Source organism: Sesamum indicum, linkage group LG6 (assembly GCF_000512975.1).
Source record: "Sesamum indicum cultivar Zhongzhi No. 13 linkage group LG6, S_indicum_v1.0, whole genome shotgun sequence".
Classification (NCBI taxonomy): Eukaryota; Viridiplantae; Streptophyta; class Magnoliopsida; order Lamiales; family Pedaliaceae; genus Sesamum; species Sesamum indicum.
In genome coordinates this window covers 19,642,963-19,670,387 of record NC_026150.1, presented here as the reverse complement: position 1 = coordinate 19,670,387, position 27,425 = coordinate 19,642,963, and the positions used below count along the sequence as shown (strand labels likewise).

Genomic DNA, 27,425 nt, shown 5'->3' with positions numbered 1-27,425 from the left:
AGATGCTAATATATATACACTTTTGTAGCAAAGTTTTACTGTATCTGCTTTTGCAATGAATCTGCCACAGCTTACTAAAGTGGTAAAGAGAGTGGTGTCGACATTGAAAATTCAGATAATTATCCAGAAAGTTAAGAAACAAATAATTAAAGGTAAATAGAGTCTCCATCACATCCTTAAAGGATATAGAGAACCAAAAAACATCAAAGACTATGGATAGAGTATTCATCATGTTGCCGGGAAGAGAAGGAACCAACATACATGAGGTTCCTTCCTTCAATTTGATTCAATAATTACATCTAGAAGAAATAGAAACAGATTTTCATATCTATTTGCTGCTATATCTTGCCAGCTGTTAGGTTTTTCTTGGGTATTTCAAAAGCTAATATATCTTGAAACATCATAAAACTATATAAAATAGAAAGAGTGCATGTTACAAGAAAACAATTTAAGCTAAGGTAATAGTCATGTGAAACAACTCATCAATTAAACAGAAGAACAGAAACTAAGAATGAGTATTAACAATATTTGAAGCAGACATGAATGATTAGCAACACACTAGACAGAACTATGTTAATAAAGTGCAACGATATAGAGAGGGTGGGAGGAAACAGGATACTGATGAAAATGAAACAGAAAAAGACCGAGGAAACAGGATACCAATGAAAGTGAAAGCAAACAATGACTGAGATCCCAACAATATGTGCAAAGTTAAATAATCTGAAACTGCACATGAGCATTCTCCAAAAATAAACGCTGTCACGTAAACAAGCTCTTAATGTAGTAAATATTATTATACCTGAAGTTGATGGCACCATCAACAAAAGCAAGTGGAACATATTCATCTCCAGTAGCTAGCTTAGACCAATGAAAATGAATTCTTCCACCGCCCCCACCACCACCACCCATTGAACCGCCACAGCCTCCTACAACAGATAAAGTGGAGGTCTCTGCAAGTGCAAGTGCTTGAAGAAAAAGAAGGATAGTCCCTCCAGAACCTCCACCAAGTCCACCTATGAGAGTACCATTGCTATTACGGATTGACCTATGACAACTTTGGCCATCAGCGCTGATAAACCCATAATTATCCAGCCTTAGAAGCGGCCATTGTCTGGATCCCATCACTATCCATATAAAGAGCATGTAACAGGATTACAGGTTAGTATACATCAGTTCCACAAACACACCTAACATAAAACTTAAACTTTTTCTTGTAAATATCAAAAGCTCATCAGTTCAGAAATTTTTTGTACTTTCGACCAACTTCTAAGTTAAGAAACTAATGAGTTTACGTAATGTGAAAAGGAACAACAACATTGTAACTTTAAGTTATACAAAAGTTTAACAAAACATAGTTTAAATTGCAATCGAAAACACCAAAAGCCTAAAGATATTTCTCAGGTCATTGAACGAAACAATAAAAGCATCAGGCTCAACCACTCATTTTCTGAAAATTAAACTGCGAGAGCTGGTAAAAATGCTAACCTATCATTCCACCACCAGCGACATAGCCAGCAGACTCATTAGGACCTTGAGTTCCGCTACCCAACTCACAAGGAAGATCAGCACTGCCATATTCAAGACCACCTTCACTCAGAATCCCATTGAAAAACCCAGATCCCCCTCTACCTCCATGCCCAGCACCAGCACCAGCTCCATTTGAGTAATTTCCCCTGCCAACACCAGTCCTGCAACCTGAAAATCATGACATTTTGTTAGAAACTTAGAAAGTCAATCGTATAGAACCAACAGATTGTAGAAAGAGAGATGCTAGAGGCCTCATAAATCTCAAGCATTAAAATGCAAGAGAAAGGCATTAAATTTAAAAAGCAGAGATTAGCCCACTGGTTTAGGAAAATTTCTAATGCTTCCCAACATACAAAGTAAATTTTAGCATTAAAGCGAGAGTATTGAGCATGACAAGATTGTGCAAGATACAAGAACATTTACAGATTATATTCAAATTATTCATGGAATTCTGATACTAGTTAGACCTATTTTTGGGCTTAGTGTCGTGGAGACAGTCCAAGTTCTAGTGTAGGTTAGGGTTACTCCAAACTAGTTTTGCTATTTTAAGACTTTAAGCTAAATAAGTCAGTCAATTTTTGGGCATATTAAATTCCCTCGTGTTAAATTATCTCGATCAGACATAATAGCACCCTTTTCGTTTCGAAACAAATAACCTAAATAATAATTTTAGTGAGAGATAATAGCCAATATCTATCATTTCTACGTTAGACCTCAACAACCCCATAATCGATTGTTCATATTAGAAATTGTGATACCTAATTCTGATGCAGTTATCATGCCATCAGTGTCTACAATGACAGTCCTTGCCCTGTGGATGTGAACAATACTTCCCTTAATAACTCCATTCACCAGAATATCCTCAACACGACAGACCTGTCCAAGACACAAGAGTAGCATTAGCTGTAAGCTTTCTATATATAATACATCCACAAGAATTCAATTACATAATGTTTGCATTAGAAATAAAAGTATGGAAAAGAGAGAAATCTGGATGCTTAAACATCTGTACAAAAGGTCTTTTCACAGTAATTAGCCATAGCACGATACATCATTGAAGCAGAAGGTGAAGAAAAAGACATTGAACCTGGATAAGTTCAACTGTTAATGATTAGGATAGAGTCATATGCAGCCACAAGAGAGGTTCCACATGAAAGCTCATTATGCAAAAACATCCACAGGATTGTTAATCTATCCAAAGTGCTATGCACAGACCCATATGAAATTAAATGCCAATGTGAAGTTATGTGGGTGGTTATTTGAAGTCCGAATGGTTCTTGCAGACAAGAAGGTAAAGTGCACACAGTACTCGGTACAGATATCTTCACTTACTTGCATAGAGAAAGACAGTGTGTAATTCACATGACAATCATCAGGGGGAGTTATCAGATCCATTGGGCATGTTGGACTCCCGCAAAGAGATCTAGTCACCCTAGAACAGAAGACCATGTGATTTGCCAACACAAAAGAATGGTAAGAAACAATACATACTAAGCTTTTAATTTCATTGAATTTCTTACAAGCTTCTGCTTTCATCGTCATCCAACGGAGCTTGAAGTAAAGAGCCTGGGCCAACCTAACCCATGACAAGTTTTTTGAGGTAAGAAAGATGATCTTGGTTTATCATAAAATGTAGACAGAGAATCTACAAAACCCGAGAAAGTAGCGCAAGAAATGAATATATTAAATTGTTCCAACAACAACCGTCTTAGATCAACATTTTTGTAGTATTGAATATAAAAAGGGATATATCAATTCCTGAGGAAGGAGCACAGACTTCTGCATCATCAGCAGTATCCGTCTGTAGCAGGTTTGAAAGATGCTATACCTGAATCCAATACGCATTTCCAGTGCTTATTCAAATGCTTAAATCTAATTACAGTTCCGATTTCTGACCGATAGATAAAGTGATATCAATTATGTAAGAGAAAAGAAATGTAAAAACAGTTTGTAGAGTGGCAACACGACATCTAAACAATAAAAAGAACAGGAAGAAAGAAGAGAACTTGCTTCTATAATCAAAATCTTACAGTAATATTATAAAATAGTGACAGTGAGAGTCTCTGTCCTTTGATTGCATCACCCCGACCAGTTAGCTTTAAAAGTCCTTGCCCATATAGAGCCAAATTTGCATTTGAACTTATAACAGAATTGTCCTGCCACCGGAAGGAGGTTATGGTGAGGGAACTTGAGCCACATACTTAACAATCTCATAGAACAGACAACAGTTTAGCTGCATTGAAAAGTCATTTGGCTCTTACCTTAAGAACAACAAGATTTCTGACTTCAAGGACGGACGTAGCCACATCAGTATTTCCTCCACCATCAACTTGGATTTGGGAGTTCAACATGAGTAACATTTTGACAGATACTCTAAGGGCACCATAAACCTTCACCAGCACAAAACACAAAACCATTTGTGACTACACATAGTCTGGACATTATCAATAAAGTTTCAATGGTAAGTCATACAGAAATTAGATGCAATAGCAGCATCTATTTCCCCTTCAACAGCCAAGCAGCACCGGTTTACTTCAAGAATTTTTGAAACTTTGGGCTCTCAGACATTCTGAGAACTATTGATGTGAACAAATACAACAAAAATCATGTTGCTCCACAGCTAGTTAACTAGTATCTAAGTTCACATAACACTAGAAGCTACCAGGTTAACTTCAGTTGAAGAAAGTATAAGACATTTCAAACAGTGGTTGCACACAATAAGTGTAGAGAAATTACAAGGGCACCCATAATAGGTAATTGATGTCATAAAAATTTGACTAAGCATCCGACCAAGCATTTGCACAACTCATAGCAATTGTTTAACCAGGAAATAAGTAAAAGAAATTAGGCAGATGAAATTGAACAAACTACATAGGTTACAGATTTAAGTATTAGCACAATACAAGCAATTTCAGCAGCTCATACAATTCAAACACATAAGAACATTTTTCTTGTGAGATTACAAGTATCCAGCAGCTTATTGGTAACACTCAAAAAAATCACATTGGCCTCATCTCATTGGCAACAACTCCATGCCAACCACAAAATCATATATCAAGTATACATCCTCGCATTTATGGCGAGGACATTGCCAGGCTATGGACTTTGGCTATGCAGATAAAATATGATGAATGGGATCCTAGCCCTCTAGTCGCCACTAATGCAGAAGGATGTTACTGGAAAGAATGAAACACTATTTCGCTCTATTCGATGCTTCAAATCCCACATAACAAGCAAGCTTTTAAAATGGAAAAATGTTGGCACAAAATACTACCTTGCTTTATGTGGCAAAAAAAGCCTACTCAAGCTACTTCGGCACCGCTGTTTTACCTCTACGTCATTTGGACATGGGCTCTAGTTGATATGGGGAAGGAGCAAGTGAAGTGTGTCGTCATAGTGGAGAGAGTGATACCACCATGCCACTTTGTTGGACTGCCAACAGAAAAGAGTGGTCCTTGACCAAGATGGAAAAACCATTTTGACTTTTGTATTTTTCACATGCAAGAACCGAGTCATAACCGTGTACCAAGCCTGTTATCATGATACATGTGGACCTTCAGAGTAAGAGCAAAGTTACAACTATGTAATTAGCCTGTTTCCATGGTGCAAGCCCAACACCCTAGGATTCTGGAGCACAGATAGGATGTATATCAGTTTGTTTTAGTTTAAACTGCCTGGCACTAGAGGATGTAGTTATGACCATTTAGTTTAACATAGGGTGCTAAAGGTCATATAATCACCTTAGGGATTGTTTACATTGTCTGATAAGCATGGATTAAGCCACCAATCCACCATTATCAGGCATTTCTTTTCATGGCTAACAGCTCGGCAATCGGCATGTGGCGGATTCAAGAAATTGCATGATTACTCATCCGGCCTGGGGGGTCGGATTACTCAATCCAGCCCAATCTCGCCTTTTTTTTTTTTAAATTTCCAATGTCCCTGCTGAGCAATATGAAATTCCATGAACACCCTGGTCAAAAAGCCTGTTTCCATGGTGCAAGCCCAACACCCTAGGATTCTGGAGCACAGATAGGATGTATATCAGTTTGTTTTAGTTTAAACTGCCTGGCACTAGAGGATGTAGTTATGACCATTTAGTTTAACATAGGGTGCTAAAGGTCATATAATCACCTTAGGGATTGTTTACATTGTCTGATAAGCATGGATTAAGCCACCAATCCACCATTATCAGGCATTTCTTTTCATGGCTAACAGCTCGGCAATCGGCATGTGGCGGATTCAAGAAATTGCATGATTACTCATCCGGCCTGGGGGGTCGGATTACTCAATCCAGCCCAATCTCGCCTTTTTTTTTTTTTAAATGTCCAATGTCCCTGCTGAGCAATATGAAATTCCATGAACACCCTGGTCAAAAATACCTCTGAAATCACAGTCAGAAGATTCACTTCTCCAACTTCGATCCATCAGTTCGATAAACCAAAAACACAATTGCCTTAAATGTCCTCAAAACCTCTGGATTGTGATTAAAACTCTAGGTTCCGAACAATTCACCACAGACGAGTCCCCACAACCCGACTACAAGGTCCCTTTTTCATGATATCCTCATCAGATTTCTCTATCGTGGATGTGATAATAGGTGCCACTCATCCGACTGGACATGCCACTGGTGTAATACCGATACCCCAATGGATCTTGGGCCTTCAAATCAAGAAGCAGAAAAACTCATGCTCCAAATTGAAAGTGAAGCAGGAAAATTTAGAAGATATGAACATAGATAAAGCATCATATGAAAATGGCCCTCGAACAAAGACTCGGTCTCGATCACAAGTTTTGGTCAGGCCTTCAAATTGGATTTTTCTGAAGAGAATTAACCTCGTGTCCATATGCTGCATCAGTTGGGTGAAACCCTCCCAGTGATGGAAATGGCTTAATCGGTCTTGACGCTTTTGTGTGAATATTTTTCAATTAATTAATCAAGGGCATAATAGTAATTCTGTTCATTTATCACAAAAATTAGCCAACTAAACAATACGCTACCTTCTGCAATTTTTTTATCCATCATTTACACAATTGAAGTAACCATCTCATAGTTTTATTAATTCATTCTATCCCACAAATAATACATTTGGGCCCTACCAACCATTTATGCTGCACACAAAAGTAAATAATCCCCTAACAAATTGCTGCCATTGTGACTAGATGGACAGATCAGAGAGACTACGAGTAAAATATTATGGACCTCAAAGGATGATCATATCATTTTACCATAATAAAAGTAATTAATTTGTTTGTTGGGGCTAGCCCATATATATAGAACTTCGCACGTAAGGCGCAGTCGCCCAAATGCAAGACGCAACAACGAGTGTCCCATGGAGGGCGGCAACATACAAATGCAAACATTTGTCATTTTGATATGGATGCACATGCAGAATTTTGTTTATGAGGATCTGTTCACATATAAAAGTCATCAAGTATATAACTCATATTCCCAACATTATACAATCATTTAAACTATGATAACAAAAAAACAAATGCCATAAGCAATTCTTCTACCTTTATAACAGAATCACTCATCAGAAGTTCCTCTGCGACGAGTTCAAATTCTGAGACTGGAAAGTCAGACAATCCAAAAATAATGCTGCTCCTATAATACAAACTTATCTGACCTCGCACCTACAAGAAAGAAAGTTGGATGTCTAGAAGCACACAACACTAGAATGATTTATGATGACAAATTAAGAAAATACTGATTTTCGAAGAACACTTACTAAGCCATGATACAAACAGAAACTAAAGGCTTCGTATGTAGCATGGTAAAGAATTCACTTGCAGAAAGATTGTACTCAGGAGTCGGGATATATATGTTGATTCTTTTATAATGCATGCTTGGATTTTTCTGGTTCTGGAATAGCACTATTGATGAACATGTGAAGGCGGGAAACATTTATTACCAACATTACTTCGTACTTTACATTTTAAATATGAATAATGTCAGAGAGCAAATAACATCACATATTGCCAACAGACAAATGATTCCATTTGTTACTAAAGTAAAACTAGGAACACCTGACTGGCACTATAGCCAGATTTCCATGGATCAAGGAAATTTAAATCTGAAGAATGTGAACCATGCTGAGAAGCTACTCTACTACCTCAACATTCTGATTGAAGATTGCAGAATTATTAACAGGGGAAATTGCTAACCACATCATATTGATGAAGTTGCTAACAATTGCCCAGAGGCAAATCGAGAACATTCCCATATATTATTTTGTGGAGGTTAATTATCCTTGTGGGTGGTACTTTAGTCAAAGCAACAGCAGGTCAACTGCAAAGACAGCAGTTTGGATAGGAGGTTCCTTGCCCTTACTCACAAGACTAACTTGAAGAAGGGTTCGCCACCCCTTAGACCAGAAAAAAGTGTAAACCATATATGAGCATCTACTTCCCTTGATCAAGCAGTAGAATCTATCTCAGCAATTCATATTTCCGCACTGATTCAGTACTGCTTTTGCTCGTTTCCTTTCATAGTCTGGGTTTTTCCCTGGGGTGTTTAACTGTTTTTTATAAATATAAAAGTGAACATACAAAATAATGTATAGATGACTGATGGAAAATATACCAATTTATGGTAAAGACATCACTTCATGTGATGCTTTCCTTTCTCCTATTTTATCATAAAAATTGCACTGATTCTTGATTGTTGCAGGTATCAACTTGGAATGTCCCAACAACATGTCCGACGAAGATAAATCAATCATATTGCTGCAATATCAATTATTTTCTCAACTCAGTATGTAGTATTACTATATAATCTTTATTGTTATTATTTAAATATTATGGAGCCATACTAAAAAATTTATAATTTTACTAAATTCGATAAACACAAATTAACTTAATTTACACTCAAAGGCCATGTTTACTTCCGTGTATGGGACAAATGGCCCAAATAGTGAAGATGTGATTGTTGATTAGGTGGCACATGATTGATTGGTAAGTACCATTATAATGTATGCCCTAAGGACCATCGACTAAATTCAATTGAGCACACATGAAGTCGTTAATTAAAAAAGTGCATTTTCTTTATTGAATAAATCTATTCAATCTTCATACCTTCTATGAAATTTAAAATAAAGGTCAGTCATATATTATGACATTGAAAGCATTATTCCATATTCCACCTTATTTGTTAAGATGAAATTGGTGTCTAGCTCACTACTAGATTACGCACTCCTTCAATTATAAAAGTTATAAAGTGGACAATCTTATACCATTCACTATTAAAGAGAAAGTGAATATTGAAAGAATAAAACTAAAAGAATATCGAAATGAAGGCTTCACTGCATGGCACCTCCAAATTAAAAAAGATCAAAATGGAGGAGCTACTCTACTTATTTGAAAAATATATATGGTAATGAAAGCACATAAAATTTAAAAATAATGCTTTTATCATAAAATTCTAAAAGTGACGGTTTTTTTAAGAGAAGCACCATTAGGGGATGTTTTACCAAAATTACTAAATACTTACTGTCCTCCAATATTTTGTAAATTTGGTTAGTATTTTATATTTGTAATAAACAGTTCAAAAGATCTTTGACCAGGCCTGATGATGAGAACCAAGAATTTTCACATCTACCTATAAGTCCCTTTGGCAGTCGTACCTCTATAAAACAGTAGATCAGTAAGAATTATGTTCCCATGAATAATGTAATTATGTCTATATCAACTCCATAACCCATGGAAAGAGCCTTAATTCCATATACCCTGCTGAAAAGAGAAAGGTGAAATGAGCAGAGGAATTTGGAAGATACTTTAATGAACCGGAACAGATGAAGATGGGTCTCATTTCTGTCTGGGCGAGAATGACAGGAAAAAAGAATGTGAAGAAGAACTTTGGTGATGTAGACAAGAGAGTGGATTCGGCTTGGACCTTGAACCTATTCAAGCTTCAATCAACTTCTTTTCTGTATCAGCCTATAGCGGAAGGAAGCCAGTGGAGTTGGATTTACTTTTCTGTTAAATTAGATTTGACAGACCACTTAAGTTATTTAAACGAGTATATGTGGCACAAGCACATGTATGTGCACAATCAATTTAAAATTTTAAAAAAATTATTATTATTTTAAAAGTATATTAATTGGATTAATCAAATATTAAAAAGTATAAAAAACTGAGAAAATAATAAAAAAATGAGAGAAGAAAAAGAGATGTGGAAGTTGAGAAAAGAGAAAATGGGAAGTTAAGAAGATTGAGAAAAATGGAAAGTTGAGAAAAGAAAAAAGAAAAATAATTAAATATTAAAAAACTAACAATTGACATACCAAAATTAAGTGAGACACCAAAAGGGTGCTCTCACTTTATATATAGTATAGTTTCTGATTGAGCCCAAATTTAGCTATTACAAAAGCCATAGCCTAACTTGTTTACGTATTGAAACAAAATCATCTTTAGGAATGCAAAAGTAAAATTTTTTGGTTACAATATGCCTACCATAAAAGTTCAGCATTCCATCAATGTTGAAATGGCATGACTATGTTATGACGCGATAATAGTTAACTGCACAGTTCAACCAATGACCTGTGAGTGTTGCCCAGTCATTTACTCATCAACGAGAAGTGTGGGTTTCCAAACATTATTTCTGTCTATGTTATTATAGGAGTGTATCTCAACACAATATCATAAATGAGGAATATAAACACACAGAATCTCCCAGTATATATATGTGTGTGTGTGTGTGCATATTTAGTCATATATAGGTTCATGTGCTTATGCAGCATTTGCCATGGGGCATGCCTTTTCAGTGTAATACACATACAGAAAGTCTTTATCTGGTGTATGTGTGTGTATCAGACAAAAGAGCTTGTGTACCTGAACTCTTGTCCAAAGGAGAGGCACCAAAACTTTTGCATTGTTCTCCACATAAACATTTGTCCATAGTGGGCTAGTAGAAAAATCCAGTAATGGAGTTTCTGTTTCTGTTGTCACATTGTCATTGCCAACTCTTAAACTCAGTACAGATGCATCGAAGTAAGTACCTGCCGCTCCAGCATTCCAGGAACAGCCAATACTCAATCCACCTGCCACAGAGAACACAAATCATCAAGGCATCTAATCCTGGCCCAAAGCTAAGGAGAAATACTGATTGGAAAGTAAAGATTATCTGGTCAAACTTTAAGTCAAATATGAGATTAGATGCATTCTACTTCCAAACTTTATTTTTATTTAGATGAGCTCCATCACATGGGCATTAAACTATAAGATGGATGAGATGAAGTTGACATAACAATAACAAATGTGATAGCCTGAAACTTTAGTGATTTGAACGTGGCAAGAATTCGACCACTAACAGAAGAAAACATCAACCTTTTAAAGAATACTAGTGGATTGAAGTGACATTTTATGTACACAATACATATAGAAGATCATAATTAAGCATCTGAAGAGCAATAGAGTTTGAGTAAACTCCTCTTAAATCCATTTAAATATGACCGCAAGGTACTACTGATATGCCATAATTTAGCACCATGTGTTACCAGCGTATCTCAGGAGAAAAACAAGAGAACAAAAGATTCTATTTTTACATATTATGCTCCGCGTGCTCATGCCATGGGGACTAGATTTAGACTCAAAACTGTAAACTGTTAGTCATCAGTCTTCCACTATAATAAAAGAGACAACAACAGAAATGTTATATCTTCATAGAAGAAAAAAATTAGAATATACAGCAGGAGATGATATGATTTTTAGGTTACATTTCTCTTGCCCTTACAAACAATGAAACAACCACTGAAAGTGAGAGTAACCCCTCCACATTTTTGTTCCATCATTTTATCAAATTTTCCCTTAAATTGAATAAAGTCAGAATCACCTTCAGTCAGAATGTCAATATAATTGGTAGTAATAATTGAACTGACAATTATAGCATGTCTGATACAACTATTGTACTAACAAAATACTTGGTTATTCTACTAGTATCTCATTATTATTTCTCATAACTGCAAAGAGATCAAAATACATATTCTTAGGGTATTAAATTTAATTTAAACCCTAATGTTTAGCACAGAGACAGTGGTTAGCCAGAATTTAATGACTTAGCAAATGCTTAACAAAACCATTTCAACACTAAGCTTGTTAGTAATCCAAGGTAACTAGCATATGAAGTACTTAAGTCATTAATGTGCTTAAATTTATTAGCAGGCCTAAGAGAAAGGTGTATATGATCATGCCCTAAGAGAAAGTTGTATCTAATCACAAGCGTAACTCTACCACTCATTATCTATCTTCTCATTTTCCCGTATATTAAACAAGCCATTTTCAAGTATACTACAGGATAAGTCTCTACTTAAACTGAAAATCTATTATTTGTAAAATATATTTGTGCACCTAGTAATCACCTAATGTATCATAATCTCAATAAGCTTGTGAAATAATTATTAATCACTTAATGTCAGACGGGGTCATAGAAATTTATGCCAAAATAAGGGACCAAAGTGCAATTATACCTTGGATTTTGAATACATACTTTTGTATAATAGTAAGGAAATTGTGCTACTTCGATATTCATGCTTATGTTGAAACCGTGATAAGGTTAATTCTCATGCTTATCTTGAAGAGGTAAGAACCTAAAGTCTTATGTTAACCGAGAAAAGGTTTAAAGGTATTGCTGGAATTCCAAAAGAACTCTCTTAAAGTATCCTTGATTTTCCCAAATTTGGTTGTGGCTAGATTTTACGGTTTCCAATTTATTAAAACTAAAAAGATTGTCGATTCTCTCCCTAACTTTATGCTTTCGTAATTTATGCTAGATTCATTAGTATTATTTCAGAAAATATAGGTGGTAAACTTTCATGCTCTTCCTACAAAGGAAGAACCACAAAACAAGGCTCCAAGGCGTCTGTATTGGCTTTGATTATTTATTTCAAATGCATGTTAAACTCTTGTCCTGTACACATAATTAAATATATGAAACTCTCTCCTCTAGTTCTTGTTCTTTGTTATACTTCTAACATGATACCAAAGACAGTCTTTAGGTCTTCCTTTCCTGGTCTTTGTCCCATGACACACCTGTTATCCTTGATTTTCCCTTATTTGATACACGAAACTTTTTTGCTTTCCCAACTTTTAAAACCAAATGGATATTGGATTGATCCTCCCTAATATTATGCTTACTATTTCAGTAATTATTGTCTTTATTTATTTATCTCAAATGCACGTATATTTTTGTTCTATACTCTATAGACACAGTTAGAAATATAGAATCTAACAAGAAACTGAAGACTATCGTTGAGAATTTCAATTTTTTTCCCTGCTCTTCATTGTAGGAACTTCTCGATGTCACTAAGTAGAGTCACAGGGTCGTATTTCTTGCTCAAAGACCTGGCTTTTCATATTTATTGATCAAAGATGTGGCTTTTCATCCTCTATTGCCCAGAGTTATTGGATTGTCTGTTTTTGCATTCATCAAGGTACTCCCCAACTTTCTCACCTTTGGGATTCATTGCCAGTACCCTTCATGTCAACAATGAATTATTTCGCTTCTCCTATGAAAACTAATGGTTAGATCCAATCATCTTATGCCTACCTCCACCTCACCATTTGGCTCTCCTAAAATGGCTCAATAAGTGATCTCTAAACGTGAATCGATTGTATCAGTCAGCCATACTACCTTCAGTAGCCTCACGTTGTGAAGATATTTACCTAAAATGAAAGGAGGAATAATCATCTAAACTCTGCACTGGTGTATCAAAAGAACGCATTATTAGGTACTAGCTCTAGCATTCTGTGCTGCCTGTAATGCTAAAATTGAGGGTCCCTTCCCATGCCAACATTATTGGGGAGATTCTATGGAGGAAGCTAATTCAAGAAACACGACATGGTGATATTTAGAGCTACCCAGAAAAGGCATGGAAACTTACCTTGAACCGATTAAGGTAAACTGAAGGTGTAAGCATGAAACTGAAGAATTTTCAGGGTTTGTGAAAAAGATGTGCCTGAGGCTGCTAAACCAATGGCGACATTACAAAGGAGACCCTTATTGATTTCCTTGTAGGGCTTAAATCTGAATACTATCAAATAGATAGTCCTCTCATTCTTAAGGAACAAAACTGATATTATGCCATGCTGGAACAACCTGTTGGCTATAACAAAGGTTCAGCCATATCCCTACTTGGTCAAATGAGGGGCATAAAAATTTTGGTTTGAAATAGAGATGAATGGCTAACCAAAAACAGCAGTCCAGGCGAAAATAGGTAAACCCGATTTGTGCCACACCTATTACAAGAAGCACCAGAATATAAAAGAAATGTGTTTCTAAGCTTCAGAAAAAGTCACACATCTCAATCCTATGAGAGGCTCCCGTGGTCAATTGGAGCAAGCTCATCTTGCTAATCAAGAGTCAATTAATGACATCGTCCTGCAGAATATATGGAGGTTATCAGTAGTTTAGACTTCTTCAGTTCTTCTATCCATTCTGTGGTGTTCAATCCATAATTGGCTACAGAATTTTGGACTTGTCAACTGATTCCATATCGTTGAAGAAGATGCTCTAAATCAGTCAAAAGGCTAAGACGGGTTCAATGTGCCATAAAACTAGAATTCCTGATGGCTCAACCACCTCGGTGTCTGGTGAAGGTAACATCCATTGATCAAATTCAGGCCATTTAAATAGTGTCCTACATATTTCTGAATTAACTACATATCTTATTTCTATGCATGTATACAAGTAAACTCTAAGCTAAATACATTACAAGATCATCTCTACATCCATTTTGTGTGCTCACAGTAGAAGTTCATACAAATGATATTGCACACCACAGTGATGCTTTTGATATGTGGAGGTGAGGTGCTGAACTCTACAATCATTATAACCTTTCATAATTTTGGATGTTATAATGTGCAACTAATTGAAGAAAAAATTCCCCAGCCTTTAAAGGGTTTGAGCGCAGAATAAAGGAAGAGAGATGAACATCTCTAAACTGGATTCATCCTTCCAATAGATGGAACTGGCTGAGTTCAGGCGTGAAGCATAAGTGAGTGCTGAAAAAGAAAGTTCAGCTCTTTTAAAAAGTAGTTTTAGACTGCAAGGAGGATTAAATTGCTATAGATTGAAATGTATTGAGGCATCCTCTATGGCAAGACAGCACTAATTTGATCATGCCAACTATTATGTCAATACTTCTCTGTAGTCTGTCCAAGGATTTTGAAATTTGGCTTCAATCTAAGCAGAGGGTTATACTTTCTTTTTAATTCCCCTCAAGTGTTTACTCCTTTTTCTCCAGATGTTTCTGTTAGTAGTTTCCATTGTTATATTGTGCACTAAGCAAGCAACATGTGCGCCAATTTGTCAATCAAATCTTTAAGTCCTCTCAATTCGACTGATTCCAAATTTCCAATATATGAGGTCCTCTAAAAATCATTAATTTGAATGGAGCAGAATGTTTATTACCTTCATTGATGATTGTACACAAGTCATATAAAAGGAAATATTTGATGTTTTGGTCATTCCTCAGACTTTCTTCAAAATGTTTCTCACAATGGATTCTGCTAAGTAATCAAAACTCATAAAATGTTGGGATTGATTTAATCACACATCAACTTCCTTTTCGAAACCAAAGGGATAATTCATGAAGTCTCTTACACTAATTCTCTCCAACAAACTGGGGAGCCAAAGCAAAACAATACCATCTTCTCAATGTGATTGACACACTTCTCCTTCAAAATCCTGTCCCTGTAAAAATCAAAAGCTACCTAAATAGCTACTAACCTATTGATTACACACCCAGATAGAATTCTTGAGTATGAAAGTTTGACTGCTGAACTCGTTGATATTTCTTGAACATTTCTCCCATTTCTGGTCACCCCTTAACGTATTTGGTTGCATGGCTATGTAAATATCTGGATAACATCGAACAAGCTCAATCCCAAAGCCTTTTAAGTGCTTACAATTGGCATGCTTCTTCATAAGGGTTATTATTGTTACAATCCTCAGAGTCACAGAAGTCTCACTGTATGCATCCTTCCTTTAGAGGGAGAAAAACCATAGAAGAAGATAAGGCTTGGCCTTCAAATGTTTATAACCACATGTTTCATTTCTAGGTCAGCTTCCTTTACCAACTTGACCCATCCAGCCCATTATTACTAATGATTGTGAAACTCCTAATTAGCCCTTCAGGATGATTCAGCCAAATCCACACACCATTGTTAGAATCTCTACAACCACAATCCTTGCAAATTCTCAGAGCAATTTCATTACAAGCAATTTCATTCAGGATGATTCAGCCAAATCCACACACCATTATTGGTAGATTATGACAAAGGGACCCGGATTACACAAGCTTTTTAACATTAGAACATCCACCGCGATCCCTGTATATGTATATTTCTGGCAGGAAATTGGTTACATAGCAGGTAAGAAGTATGTGATAGCAGGATCCTATATCAAAGCTGAACCTTAGAGTAAATTTTCACAAGACTTGTTTTGATTAAGGATCACTCCCAAAGCTTGGAGATGAAAATGAAAGAACACCTGTTGCTATATAATTAGAAAAAGTAACCAATAAGCATTCCACAATGTTGTCTACCAACACTCATAATAGAAAAACTAAACTGTTGTTTAGTAACTACCCCTTATAAAAATCAAATAATAATCTAACTAACATCATCATGAAGCTTTGGCCCAAAAGATGAAGAACAGAAAACACCCACTTGATGGATTCAGAGGGAGTGCAGGAAATCCCAAAAGTTTCTCTAAACTTTTCCTTGATTTTACCCAACTCATTGCCATTATGTAATTTGGGGTATTTTGTTTGTTTCAATATGCTTCCTGAATTAGTTCTAGAGTATGTATGATATTCATGATATCAGTGGGTCTAGTTGATATTTTCATTTAGCTTAAAGAAAAGGCTCTCATTTTACCATTTCTAGACACAATGTAATATATGAAATTAAATCTTCTATTTCAAGTAAGCTTTGTCCTTAAATACCCAGTTAATATAATGAGTATCACATAAAATCAGAATACGCTAGAAAGAGTGAGTAAAAGAAAACAAGAAATAACTTACTTTTAAGATTCGCCTTAGCATCATAGCTTTTCAAGAAGTTTATATGATATTTTCTTAAGTTTCCATAAGTTGACATTGAGATATATTACTTGACTGGCAAGTAATATTGATCCCTTGTTCAAGTTTAAATGAGTAGCATGTCTCAAGATTCCCATATTAATTCATATCTACTGATGATAAACATATTTTAACGCTTGTCTGTGATGTAATTCTATATGCATATATGCGATCACATGCATTGTGCCCACAGACACTGTCCCACGATGGATGGAGCTGAATTCAGTCCAGGGGCATAGAGTTTCCCGATTACAAAGGTTCTCTTTATCACAGTCCTAATCCCCACATCATGTGGATGAAGTGCACCATACGTCCTATCTAGTAGGTGGTAAATGTCAAAGATGCATGTCCAAGATTTGGATACTATGGCCAAATAATGGGTTAACCTTGCGTGGAGTTAATACAAGCAAAAGCAACAGAAGCATGGAGTACTCTATTCATGTGTGTGCATAATCATTACATGTTTACTTTCATCAAAGAATTAAGCATTTATTATTACATGTTACTACGTGAACAAACTAAGATATATGTATATCTAATTATGTTAATGGGTTTTATGGATTCTCTTTTAAAAATCTGTAAGAAGTTTATCAAAGCTAATTTAAAGATTTTATGAGGTCCTACATCTTATAAGATGGAGCTTATAAGGTGGGATCTTACTCTAAGCTGTTAAAGTATTTGAATGAAACAAGATCATAAAACTTATAGGATATTAATAAGTGAAATTTTCTAATTAATATTATCCATAAAGAAGATTAATAAAATTTTAAAATAAGGTGGAAACTCTTCATTAAAAGATAGTATATGATCTTAACATCTTATTTTTGAAAGCTTATTAGCTCCTTTCAAAACATTTTGAAGTATCTTGACATCTGAAGCATTAAAAGCACCTAATAACAATTCACCCAGAAACTCTATACATCTAGGAGAAGTCGATGAAATGAAAATCTACAAACAAAGTGCAAGGCAAAGGATTAGCAAAATGCTTCCTTATAAACTAATTTTGAGATGATAGCACAATATAGCGCTAGGAGTTCTTTTAGCTAGTTACGAACTCTGTCTTCATTTATTATGGATGATCAATGATATTGTCTCTTTTGTTTTATTAAATGTTTATTTGATGATTGTTCATTACGATATGACTGTGGTCTAAATGAAAAAACAAAAAAACAGAAGGGAACGAGAACGGGGAGTAATAATTCAACTGGAATTCAGGCGTGAACTTACATAAGTTAGGTGTCATCTAACCACTACAATTATTCTTCGGAAACAACCAGGAAGCACACTGAACTTATACGGTAAGATTATTCACACTCTACACCAGAAGGGAATGTACATATTATTTGACTCGCCATAAATATAAGGAGGTTATAGGCAACACTATGTTGCCTGTTGTACCATTAAGGCTTTGATGTGCTATGTTTTAACTGTATAAAAACATATTCTAAGAACATCCACAGCATCTTATACATGACGCACACTCCCAATCAGTTCATGTTCAGTTAACTGACCATGTTAGAGAAGTACGTCAAATTAGTTCATTCAAAAGAGCAGATCACCACAGACAACACAATATAAGAGTGAGTAAGTTGTGGGAAACAGGCATGTCTTCAGAATATAACGACACAAGTTATAAGCACTAGTATGCATACAGAATTTCTTCTTCTGGATGGCATTTCATTTTCATTATACTCCCTTCAAGTGTTTCAAACTATTTTTCTAATAGCCATAAACATGTATTTACAAGCGCATTTGTGTGAACATGAGTGCATAAATATGTTTATCACATAAATGCATATATGTAATACCTTGTGGATTTCGTCTTAAATAGCTAGGGAAGTAGATGAAATACCATAATGAGAATAGAAACTTGATTCATCAATCTTAGTGCAGGTGTGTTACTTGCAAGGAAGTACTCCCGCCGTCCAAAAATTAGAGCTCCCATTTGACTTGACATGGTGTTTTAGATGAAAATCGAAATGGAGAAAAGTTCTTTTATCTTTACCTAATGACCCTTAATATTAATGGTCAACAATTCATGCTTTCAAATTACTAATTTAAATCAAAGGGTACACCTTTTGGGAAAATTTTGGAGGTAGAACCTTGTTTCCAGACATCCTTTTGGTGATAAGAGTAATAAACTTTTGGAAAAATGGAGTAGTTTTCTCTTAAACTCGGAAGTTTGTGCCAAAGGCAAGTTTCACTTCCACTCTGTAATTCTTAACCAAACAAGAAAATCCTAAAAAAGTACACACTGATTTCATGAATATTCACAAATATCCAAGTGAAAATGTTGACACCACGCTCCTTTTAATCTGTATCATGGATAACAATAAGAGCTATCAGTCAAATGCTTAAGAACCATTCAAACTCGCACGTGTAACAAACTCCTCCTCTCAGACATTTCATCTTGGTTCCATCTTTTTATGCTACTTTGGATTCAGGTTTTTCCTATGTACATAGCACCACTCTCTAATAACATCTATAGAGACCTATAATCCAATTAACATAAAAAATGCTCCCATAAACAAAGATACACACAGGCCCACATACTCAACCCCATCTTAACAAGCAAGAGCTATTGCTTACAACCATTCATTATTGTGCCACAACCAGAGCAGGACATATTACAGAATATCTCATATTAGTTAATTACCAATCAAGAACAGAATAACACAATGTTATAGAGATGAAGACATTCAACCAATAGATGGCAACCCGCTTAATGAAAGAACCACAGGCCATAAACATGGTACGAGAATACTACGCACAACACCAAGGTTTTCAGCAAAGTATGTCATTATTAGTTAAGGATGCATAAACAGAGGACCACAAGTTTTAAATGTCATAAACTATTGAATAAGCAAAATTGAGAACCTAAGTTGAAGTGGTCAATGCCATTACAAGAAAACATAGTACAATACAAGTACGTCAGTGGTTCACCAGGATCAATGGAAAAAGAAAAAGAGAATTCAATAAGCACTGCCGTCTTCCTAGACTTTAGATAATCACTCTCCAGTCATTTCCTACCCTTAGAAATCACTTTCTTCATCAACCATTGAATAACTTCATTATTTTAGTTTTCAAGTTAAACAATCTCCTTTTCCGAATAAGGAAGGCCTCCGCACAATTATTTCTTTTGCTCACTTCTTGGTGCACATAAACATATAGATAGTTAAATCATTTTATACCAGAAAGCACCTCCTTTAATGCCTATAACTGAACAAGTATCTTTCAAAAGAAAGTAGAAACTAATATAACGGCTCCTTGACGAGAAGATAAGTTTCAGAACCATGAAAATTGACACGAGTCACATGACTTAAACGATAAGATTGAGACAGTTGGAATCATTAGTGAACTAATTCAATGGGAGTGATAAGAGAACAACAACACGCAAAAATCTGTCTCAACCATCACCAAGACCAGAAACTTAGAATATCAGAATGTGCATTCTCAAAGATGGTAATGTACAAGTCACATAAGACAGGAAGACCCCATGGTTGTAAATGGTGCAGCCATGGTGAGCGCCTGGCTAAAGCACAGGCTTGAATGACCGGCCCCAACTTTCTAATAAAACACAAACAAAAAAACTGAAGAAAAAGAACCCTAATCTGCTCTAGTTTGTCTCTCCAGCAGTAAAGTTTTTCTTCCACCTCTCCAGGTACTGCCTTCCCTTTCTCTATTTGTCCCTCTCTTTAGTAAAACACAAACACAAACACAAACATGCTACTGCCTTCTCTTTCTCTATTCTCTTCTTTCTTTGTCCTTTCTTTTGTTCCACCTCTTATTTGTCCCTTTTTCGTTTGAAACTTTAGTGAATTGTTAATTACTTTACGATTGTGTAATTTATTGTTATTATTTAATGACATAACTCAATTTGCTTTCTATAATATAAAACAATTGGCCAAATAAGTAAATTTGTGATTTTTTCCTTGTGCTAAAATGCATAGTATGATTGTTTTTTCCATAAATTTTTGGCAAAATATTAAAAACCTAATCTTAAACCTTCTGGATTTGAAAAAAATACTAATGGTATGAATATATAAATTATTCCTACAAATCAGCACCATGCTTCACAAACAGTACTATGGGAAGATCCAGTGATATCAAAGCAGTGCTTACAGTTCAATATAGTCAACTAGAGGAGTATTTATTTGTAATCTCAACCTAGGGTTTAGCAGAGTTCTTTTTATGTCATGGTGATGCTAAACTTGACCAGAATATCTACTTTTATGGTTTTAGCGTGTATTTGGATTGAGGGGTTTGGATTTGAAGGAGGGATTTGGAGAAATCAAAAGTTAGTTCAAAATTAAAATGGAAGGATTTGAAATCGTTTACATTTAGAATTATCCAAACATATCCAAAGGATTTGTTATGAACCTTCAATCCAAATGCAACCTTAGATATTTCAGATATTTCATTTTAAGTTACGGTTGGTACGAACCTAAAAGCTTGGCCCCAGTTTGCCTCTGACGATGTCTCCCATAAAAGTTAGTGCAGAATGATCTTTTATTATGAATCTGTATTTAGGTTCATCATTCTCACTGTACTCTTAAATTCTTTGAATCCCTCCCTATAAATAGCTTCAATTGAACCTACTATAAAGGGAATACAAAGTACAAAAGTTCATTGTGGTCTAATCCTCATTGTATGGATAAGTAAAAGCAAATAAATGAGTCCCAGATCCAAGACAGATGTGGCTGTGCCAGCCAAGTCAAAGAAAAAAGACTTGAAGCAGCAAGAATACACAGTAACATTGCAGTATTACCAACAGAAACATGCAGCTGACTGACAGGATTTTCTAGATGATGTCCTTTTAATGTTAAAGCCAGTACCATTAAAATGTATTACGTAAGGCAATACGACTCTTACATAAGAATAAAGCATTTCATAGTTGACTTTGCCTTAGGGTCTAGAACTAGAAATATGAAGTATGGTGGATCAGTACAAACCGTGAACTGTGACTTTTACATCTTCTTGCTTGCTGTAACAGTTTAGTGATATCCTTCCACCTCCACCTCCACCCCATCCCCTCCCACCAGCTGCACTTATGACACCAAAGCCCTTCCTGTTCAGTCAAACCACATTATTCGCACTGATACCCTGCTTAATTTAAAATGTTCAAAATTCCAAACAAAGGGTGGCCTAGAAAAGAAAGAATCTTGGAGGGGCGTACAAGGTATTATTAGTCTAACAGAAAGCAAGAAAATCAGAAGTGTAAATTCATTCTATTTAGTTACCAGCGCATTGAAAATTTGGTAAATAGTGGATGCATTTCATGCATATGTCGAGAGATGGAAAAGTGAAAGTTTCAGGTGAAAAAGCCATAATCACCTGGGGAACCCCATAAAGATTATGATCAGACTTAGGGATGCACCAATCTGAAAGAAAGTAGGTAGGTTATTCATCCCCTTCCTCCCCACTACTATACATGGTTGGGTTAAGTGGCAAGAACAAGATATAGAACTACAAATGGCTACCATCAATCTTTCTCATGGTTTCTTCGCACTCAAGGCAAAACATTGTCTTTCTTTGGCATGAAGGAAATAGAACAGCTTAGAGGGAGATCCTACAAAGTTAGATTGAAAACATTACAACATGACCCCAGGTCAGTATTTAGATACAGCAGCACCATGAACATGATCACGGTGTGTGGACATTTGATCAGATCTTTCGCGCACCAATCAAAAACATTTTAATACTTCAAAATGATTTCATGCTCAAATTTCAGGAAACAGTACTATCAGGATATCATGGTCATCTATGTACTGTTTTAAAGCATATTAGAGTTAGCTTATGTCATATGTCTGAGCAGGTAGACAATGTGCATCATATTATTTCTCCTTCTAAGTGATTATATCTGTAATGCCCCTGTTACAATAAGTATCATGAGTATTTTCCACAAAATGTCTGACGGGGTTACATCAGATTTTAACAGTCCTATGAAACCGGAAATTAGTGAGTAACCAGTTCATGACTTTCTGATGACCCACACAGTTGATCATTTTGATTGGTCAGTTAATAATTGCCTTTGTGAAGGACCTCTTGGCCTTCTTCACAAGGCTGCTAATCAAAATAAAAATAAGCATTGCAAATACTATTGGGATTTTCAAACACGGATGCTAATTATACAATCCTGCAATTGAATGAGGCGAAGAAGTAAAAACAATGCAAATAGGTCATCCAGATAATTTGATTCAACTGAACTAGCCTAAGCTCTGCTTGGCAAACAAAACGGCAAATGTCAGCTATTCAAATATAGCAGTGTGACCATGCTGAACCCAGTTACATTTAATGGATTCATATAAATAAATAAATATATATAGAAATATTATAACATTACATTTTCCTGATCACATGAAAACCTTAATCACTCTACATCCAATTTCTTCCTCAATGTCAAAAGGCACACTTCAACTCGAGGATGAATAAAATACATTATGGCCCCGTTTGGCCCCAAGATTGAGCAGCACAAACCTCCATTTGGGCTGCAAACACTATGTGCATTACTATTTGGCCCCTTTTCTGATAATCATTTTTGGCGTTATTTATGGTGGACGCCCACGTTTTACCAAAGGTAAGATTTGAAGCTTTTAAGCCCACATACAACTATTCCACAACTCACCTATTACCCATTAATTTAATTTCCAATTACTCCTGAACCATTGTTTGAAGAATCCCTCTTCAAACTCCTCTTTCTTCTTACTTTGACAATTCTCAACCTACACCTGAAAGGAAGTGAAGGTTCAAACCACTCTTTCTTCTAACAGCTGCAACTCTCAGCCTCAACCGGGAAGGAATTTGAGGTAACTGCAAAACTTTAAGTTTTAATTTCCAGTTAATTGTTTACAAGGATTAATGCAAAGAAAGTACACAACATACTTATTTGTGTTTCTCATCATATTTACTCATGATGTTTTCCCATTTTCTTGTGTTTTATAATTTTAGGTGAGTAGTTTTACAATTAAAGCTATGCCTAATCATCACAGAACTCTATTTCATGAATAACAAATTAGTTCTTATTGTATTTGACGGAAACTAATTTCTTCATGCACTTTTTAACATCTATGATTTTTTTCCATTTAAATGTGTGCTTTAATGCTACTACACAGTGTATTACTTGATGATGTTGTTCATAAATATATGAGGTTACTTTTTGAATTTTGATTATAATCCACAAGAACAAAATCAATGGTTCATCTAAATCCAAATACATAATCACTTCCTACAAAATCAATGATCACCAAATAAAGTTTACCATAACGACAAAATCAATTCTACAAAAGCTGGGGCAAACAATGGTTTATCAGAATTCAAGCACGGCTTTTGCTTCCTATTCCCTTCTATCACCAACCATTAGACATCAAGGCTGCCACATATAGGATTTGCCTGCCTCCAACTTCAGTCTGCTTTATGGAGTATTTATTTAATGACCAAACTTCACCCTCAGTATATGGGTCATAAGGTCACCTAAATTGGGTAGAGAACAAGTTGGATGGGGATGAAATTGCCACCTGCTGAGCAAACCCCTTTTACAAACATATAGAATAGAGTAGACCAGTCGAATAACTTGTTATCTTCTCAGAGGGAAACAGAAGGATTACTAGGAAGTAATAAATACAAAACTAATGCTTCCTAACACGCAACCTCAGATTAAAGTGGTGAAAATTTTTCTGAAAAAAGGCCATTCTAGATGCATTGGAACATACAAGTAAGGTAGGCCACTAGTAAGGCTTTCCCTAAGCCATCTCTTCAAGGTAACTATTACTCAAGTAGAAGGCTACTTAAAAAAAAAATCACAATAGAAAAGTTGAACACAAACTTGGGAAAAAGTCACAACTTAAGACAAATTTAAGCAAAATTTCACCAAGAAATCAAATTGATTGGATAAATAAGTTTCATGTGTGTTTTTTATGTTTCATACTTGAGAAACTTCAAATTGTAAGAGTTCACATAAAGCATCAAGAAAAATACAGAGTAAAACTATAATGTAATACATACGCCACATAATTTAATTACGAAGAAATTTACCTTTGTGTGTAAATATTTGATCCATGTTGAATGAAACTACAAAAAGAAAAGGTTTCACTACTAAACAAAGTTAAACTTAGTGAAGTTGTTCCAAATTCCTTTCAACATATCTTTCAGGTCTTCATTTTTGTCATTATTAGTATTAAGCTCTGATAAGTTGCAGGGTAATATCACAGAGTTCAAGGAGGAGCTTTACTCACAACTTCTGAGCTCGTACAATAATGCTTCCACCAGATCCCCCACCCCCAAGTGATCCTCCATCCCCACCTTCTGCAGTGACAGATCCATTTATATACAGAACATCATTTACATCAAGCAAAACACGTCCACCACCATTGCCCCCGTATATGTGGTTATCAGATGTTCCACCACCCTTGCTACCATAAGCCCAGGGGTAAGACAAAGTAGACCATGCATAAACATCACCACCCCAGAAGTTAGATTGATTAGTTTTCAAACAGGATGCGCCACGTCCACCATGCCCTCCACCGGCCCCATCATAGCCAACAGGTGTTCCACTAGTCTGAGGAGGTGGAGATCCACCTAATGATGATGTATTCAGAGAAGAATTAGGCCCCATAGTCAGACTGACAGCAGAAAAAACAACAGTGCCAGCCACTACAGCTGCATTTTGACCAACTTTAATATTGCCAGATAAATTGAAACTTATTGTACAGCCTTCTATTGGACAAACAATTTGCACATGAGGAAGTATCTCCAGGTTTCCAGCGCCAAGTACATAAATATCAGTACTTCTATACAAGTTTGAATTGAGTAAACAGGTAGTATCAAATGATCCGACACCCTTCAAGTCTTCACAAGTAACAAAATAATCTGGCTGGCTTGAAATGTGAGATCTGATACTTGGATGGGCTTCAGCTGCTTCACTTAACAGTGAAAGAGAGTACACATATACCAAGAGATATCCAGATAAAATACACCAGCAGATATGATAGTGAATTTTTGGTGGACGCATGACCAACAGATGAAAAGATGTGCTTCAATATTTATTTACACACTAATAAATCACAACTGCAATAAGTACCAAAACTTCCGTCAGCTTCTCAGAACCAATGGGGTTTATGCTTAACTCAGCAAATTAGGGTGGTTCTTCGAATCATCTGCATATACTTAAAAGTTATCACTAGCCTCACACAATTGTCCATTGATACAGATGAAACATTTCCTGCAATAAAATGCATTTTCAGGTATCAGCTCCACCTCAAGAGGGACCAATCACAGACTCAAATTAGACAAAGGCCCGCAGTGTCTGCATTCCTTCCTAGACTTACGGGGCAACATGCACAATTAGATACTCGGATGAATTTGACTGAAAGACCATAACTTGAGTTTCATTTTCTATTATAACTTTAGAAGCAAAACTGAAAAGCTGATATATGAATAGTAGAGCAACACACAGAATTCACAACAGGCACCTACCTATACAAGAATGCAGATTGAAGACAACGACAAAGCACTAATACCTACAGATTCACATACTAAAGGGCACAAGATGAATATTTACCTCTCCAAGATACATCCGGGCTCAATTCTCGTTAAATTATACATCATTAGAACATATATAAACTAAATTACCGCACACATCCATAAATTATGCACATACACATAGCTATGTGAATATATATAGATATACACACACACACACACATAGTACATAAGGAACGGAAAGAAGGATAGTAACCAATAGAAATTAACCGTGTTGAGTCTGCGCACTCAATAGCTAACTCTGATACTTGCTTCGATTTTCCTCGTGGGAAGAGAAGATTAATTCTGAAAGTCAGAGTCTGGTCTCTCTTTCTCGTAGAAGATTGATTAGATTTTCTTATTCCCTGTATTTTAGGGTAAAAAATTGACCAAAGTTTGAAAATGTGGTGATGGGGAAGAGTGAGATGACAGCGACGGTGATGGGGGGGGTGGGGAGTGGAGAGAGGGGAGAGACTGAGAGTGACAAGAGAACTGAGGAGTCCAAAAGGCAAATGCGCATCGCTGGTTTTCCGGTTTTAAATCTATGCTCTGACTTGTCCTCTTTTAATATGTTCTACAATTAGTATTCTTTTTCTATGCTATATATATATATATGTACTATTTATACTTCTATATATACTATTAAGATTGAGAAGTTAACTTAATTAAACGGTCGAATTAGGAAATATAATGCCTAGTTATCATAATATATTGATAAAGAATTTAATTATAGAATAGTTCAATTTAAACTCTAGTGTCCGTGAAATGAGAAATTCTCCTTTCAAGCACTCGCCACATGAGTGAGACTCTACGGGATCATTGCTACCACCATATCAATGATTCTTAACTTGGAGCGTTTAACGCTAAGACTATAAGTATATATTTCATAGTCACCATTACATTCGTGACCATGCATTATGATGCGTACGGCCTATGGATTTTTTCTATTTTAAAGTTTACAACATAAATACAGTTGGAATATCAATTTTATTTACGTGAAACGAAAATAGGATATTACATCGTGCATCATGACTAATATTTTATAATCTAACTGGCACGCTAGATACTACTTTAATAGTTTCTAACTTGGCTATGGCAACGACCCATATTCTCAAGACGTCTTTTAAATTTTTTTTTTTTTTCTTGGCTCAAAGGCTTGGATAATGGAACTATGTTCTCAACTTAAAGAACTGGTTCAACTTGAATGTTGCATCTACCAATGATCTCGCGTATCAAATGGTATCATCTCAAAATGTACTTAGACAGCTCATGTTAAAATGAGCTAACAAAAGTAGGATGCGC

At 35.7% G+C, this 27,425-nt stretch overlaps 1 protein-coding gene across 4 annotated transcripts in view; it reads right to left on the bottom strand.

Moving 5' to 3' along the window:
• LOC105165163 overlaps window positions 1-26,641 on the bottom strand; it is a 35,238-nt gene extending 8,597 nt beyond the window's left edge. Inside the window, exons 1-12 of one of the 4 annotated variants that reach the window (XM_011084070.2) lie at window positions 26,341-26,641; window positions 24,839-25,824; window positions 21,560-21,675; window positions 10,360-10,568; window positions 7,045-7,164; window positions 3,789-3,917; window positions 3,558-3,683; window positions 3,048-3,103; window positions 2,860-2,959; window positions 2,286-2,403; window positions 1,486-1,695; window positions 800-1,124 (exon numbers count right to left, since the gene is read on the bottom strand). In XM_011084070.2, coding sequence (XP_011082372.1) covers window positions 800-1,124; window positions 1,486-1,695; window positions 2,286-2,403; window positions 2,860-2,959; window positions 3,048-3,103; window positions 3,558-3,683; window positions 3,789-3,917; window positions 7,045-7,164; window positions 10,360-10,568; window positions 21,560-21,675; window positions 24,839-25,614 — 2,285 coding nt within the window. In that variant the 5' untranslated portion in view covers window positions 25,615-25,824; window positions 26,341-26,641. Of the gene's footprint in view, window positions 1-799; window positions 1,125-1,485; window positions 1,696-2,285; window positions 2,404-2,859; window positions 2,960-3,047; window positions 3,104-3,557; window positions 3,684-3,788; window positions 3,918-7,044; window positions 7,165-10,359; window positions 10,569-21,559; window positions 21,676-24,838; window positions 25,825-26,163; window positions 26,297-26,340 lie in introns of those variants that run through there. The other 3 variants (XM_011084069.2, XM_011084071.2, XM_020694562.1) reach the window with 3 other exon arrangements.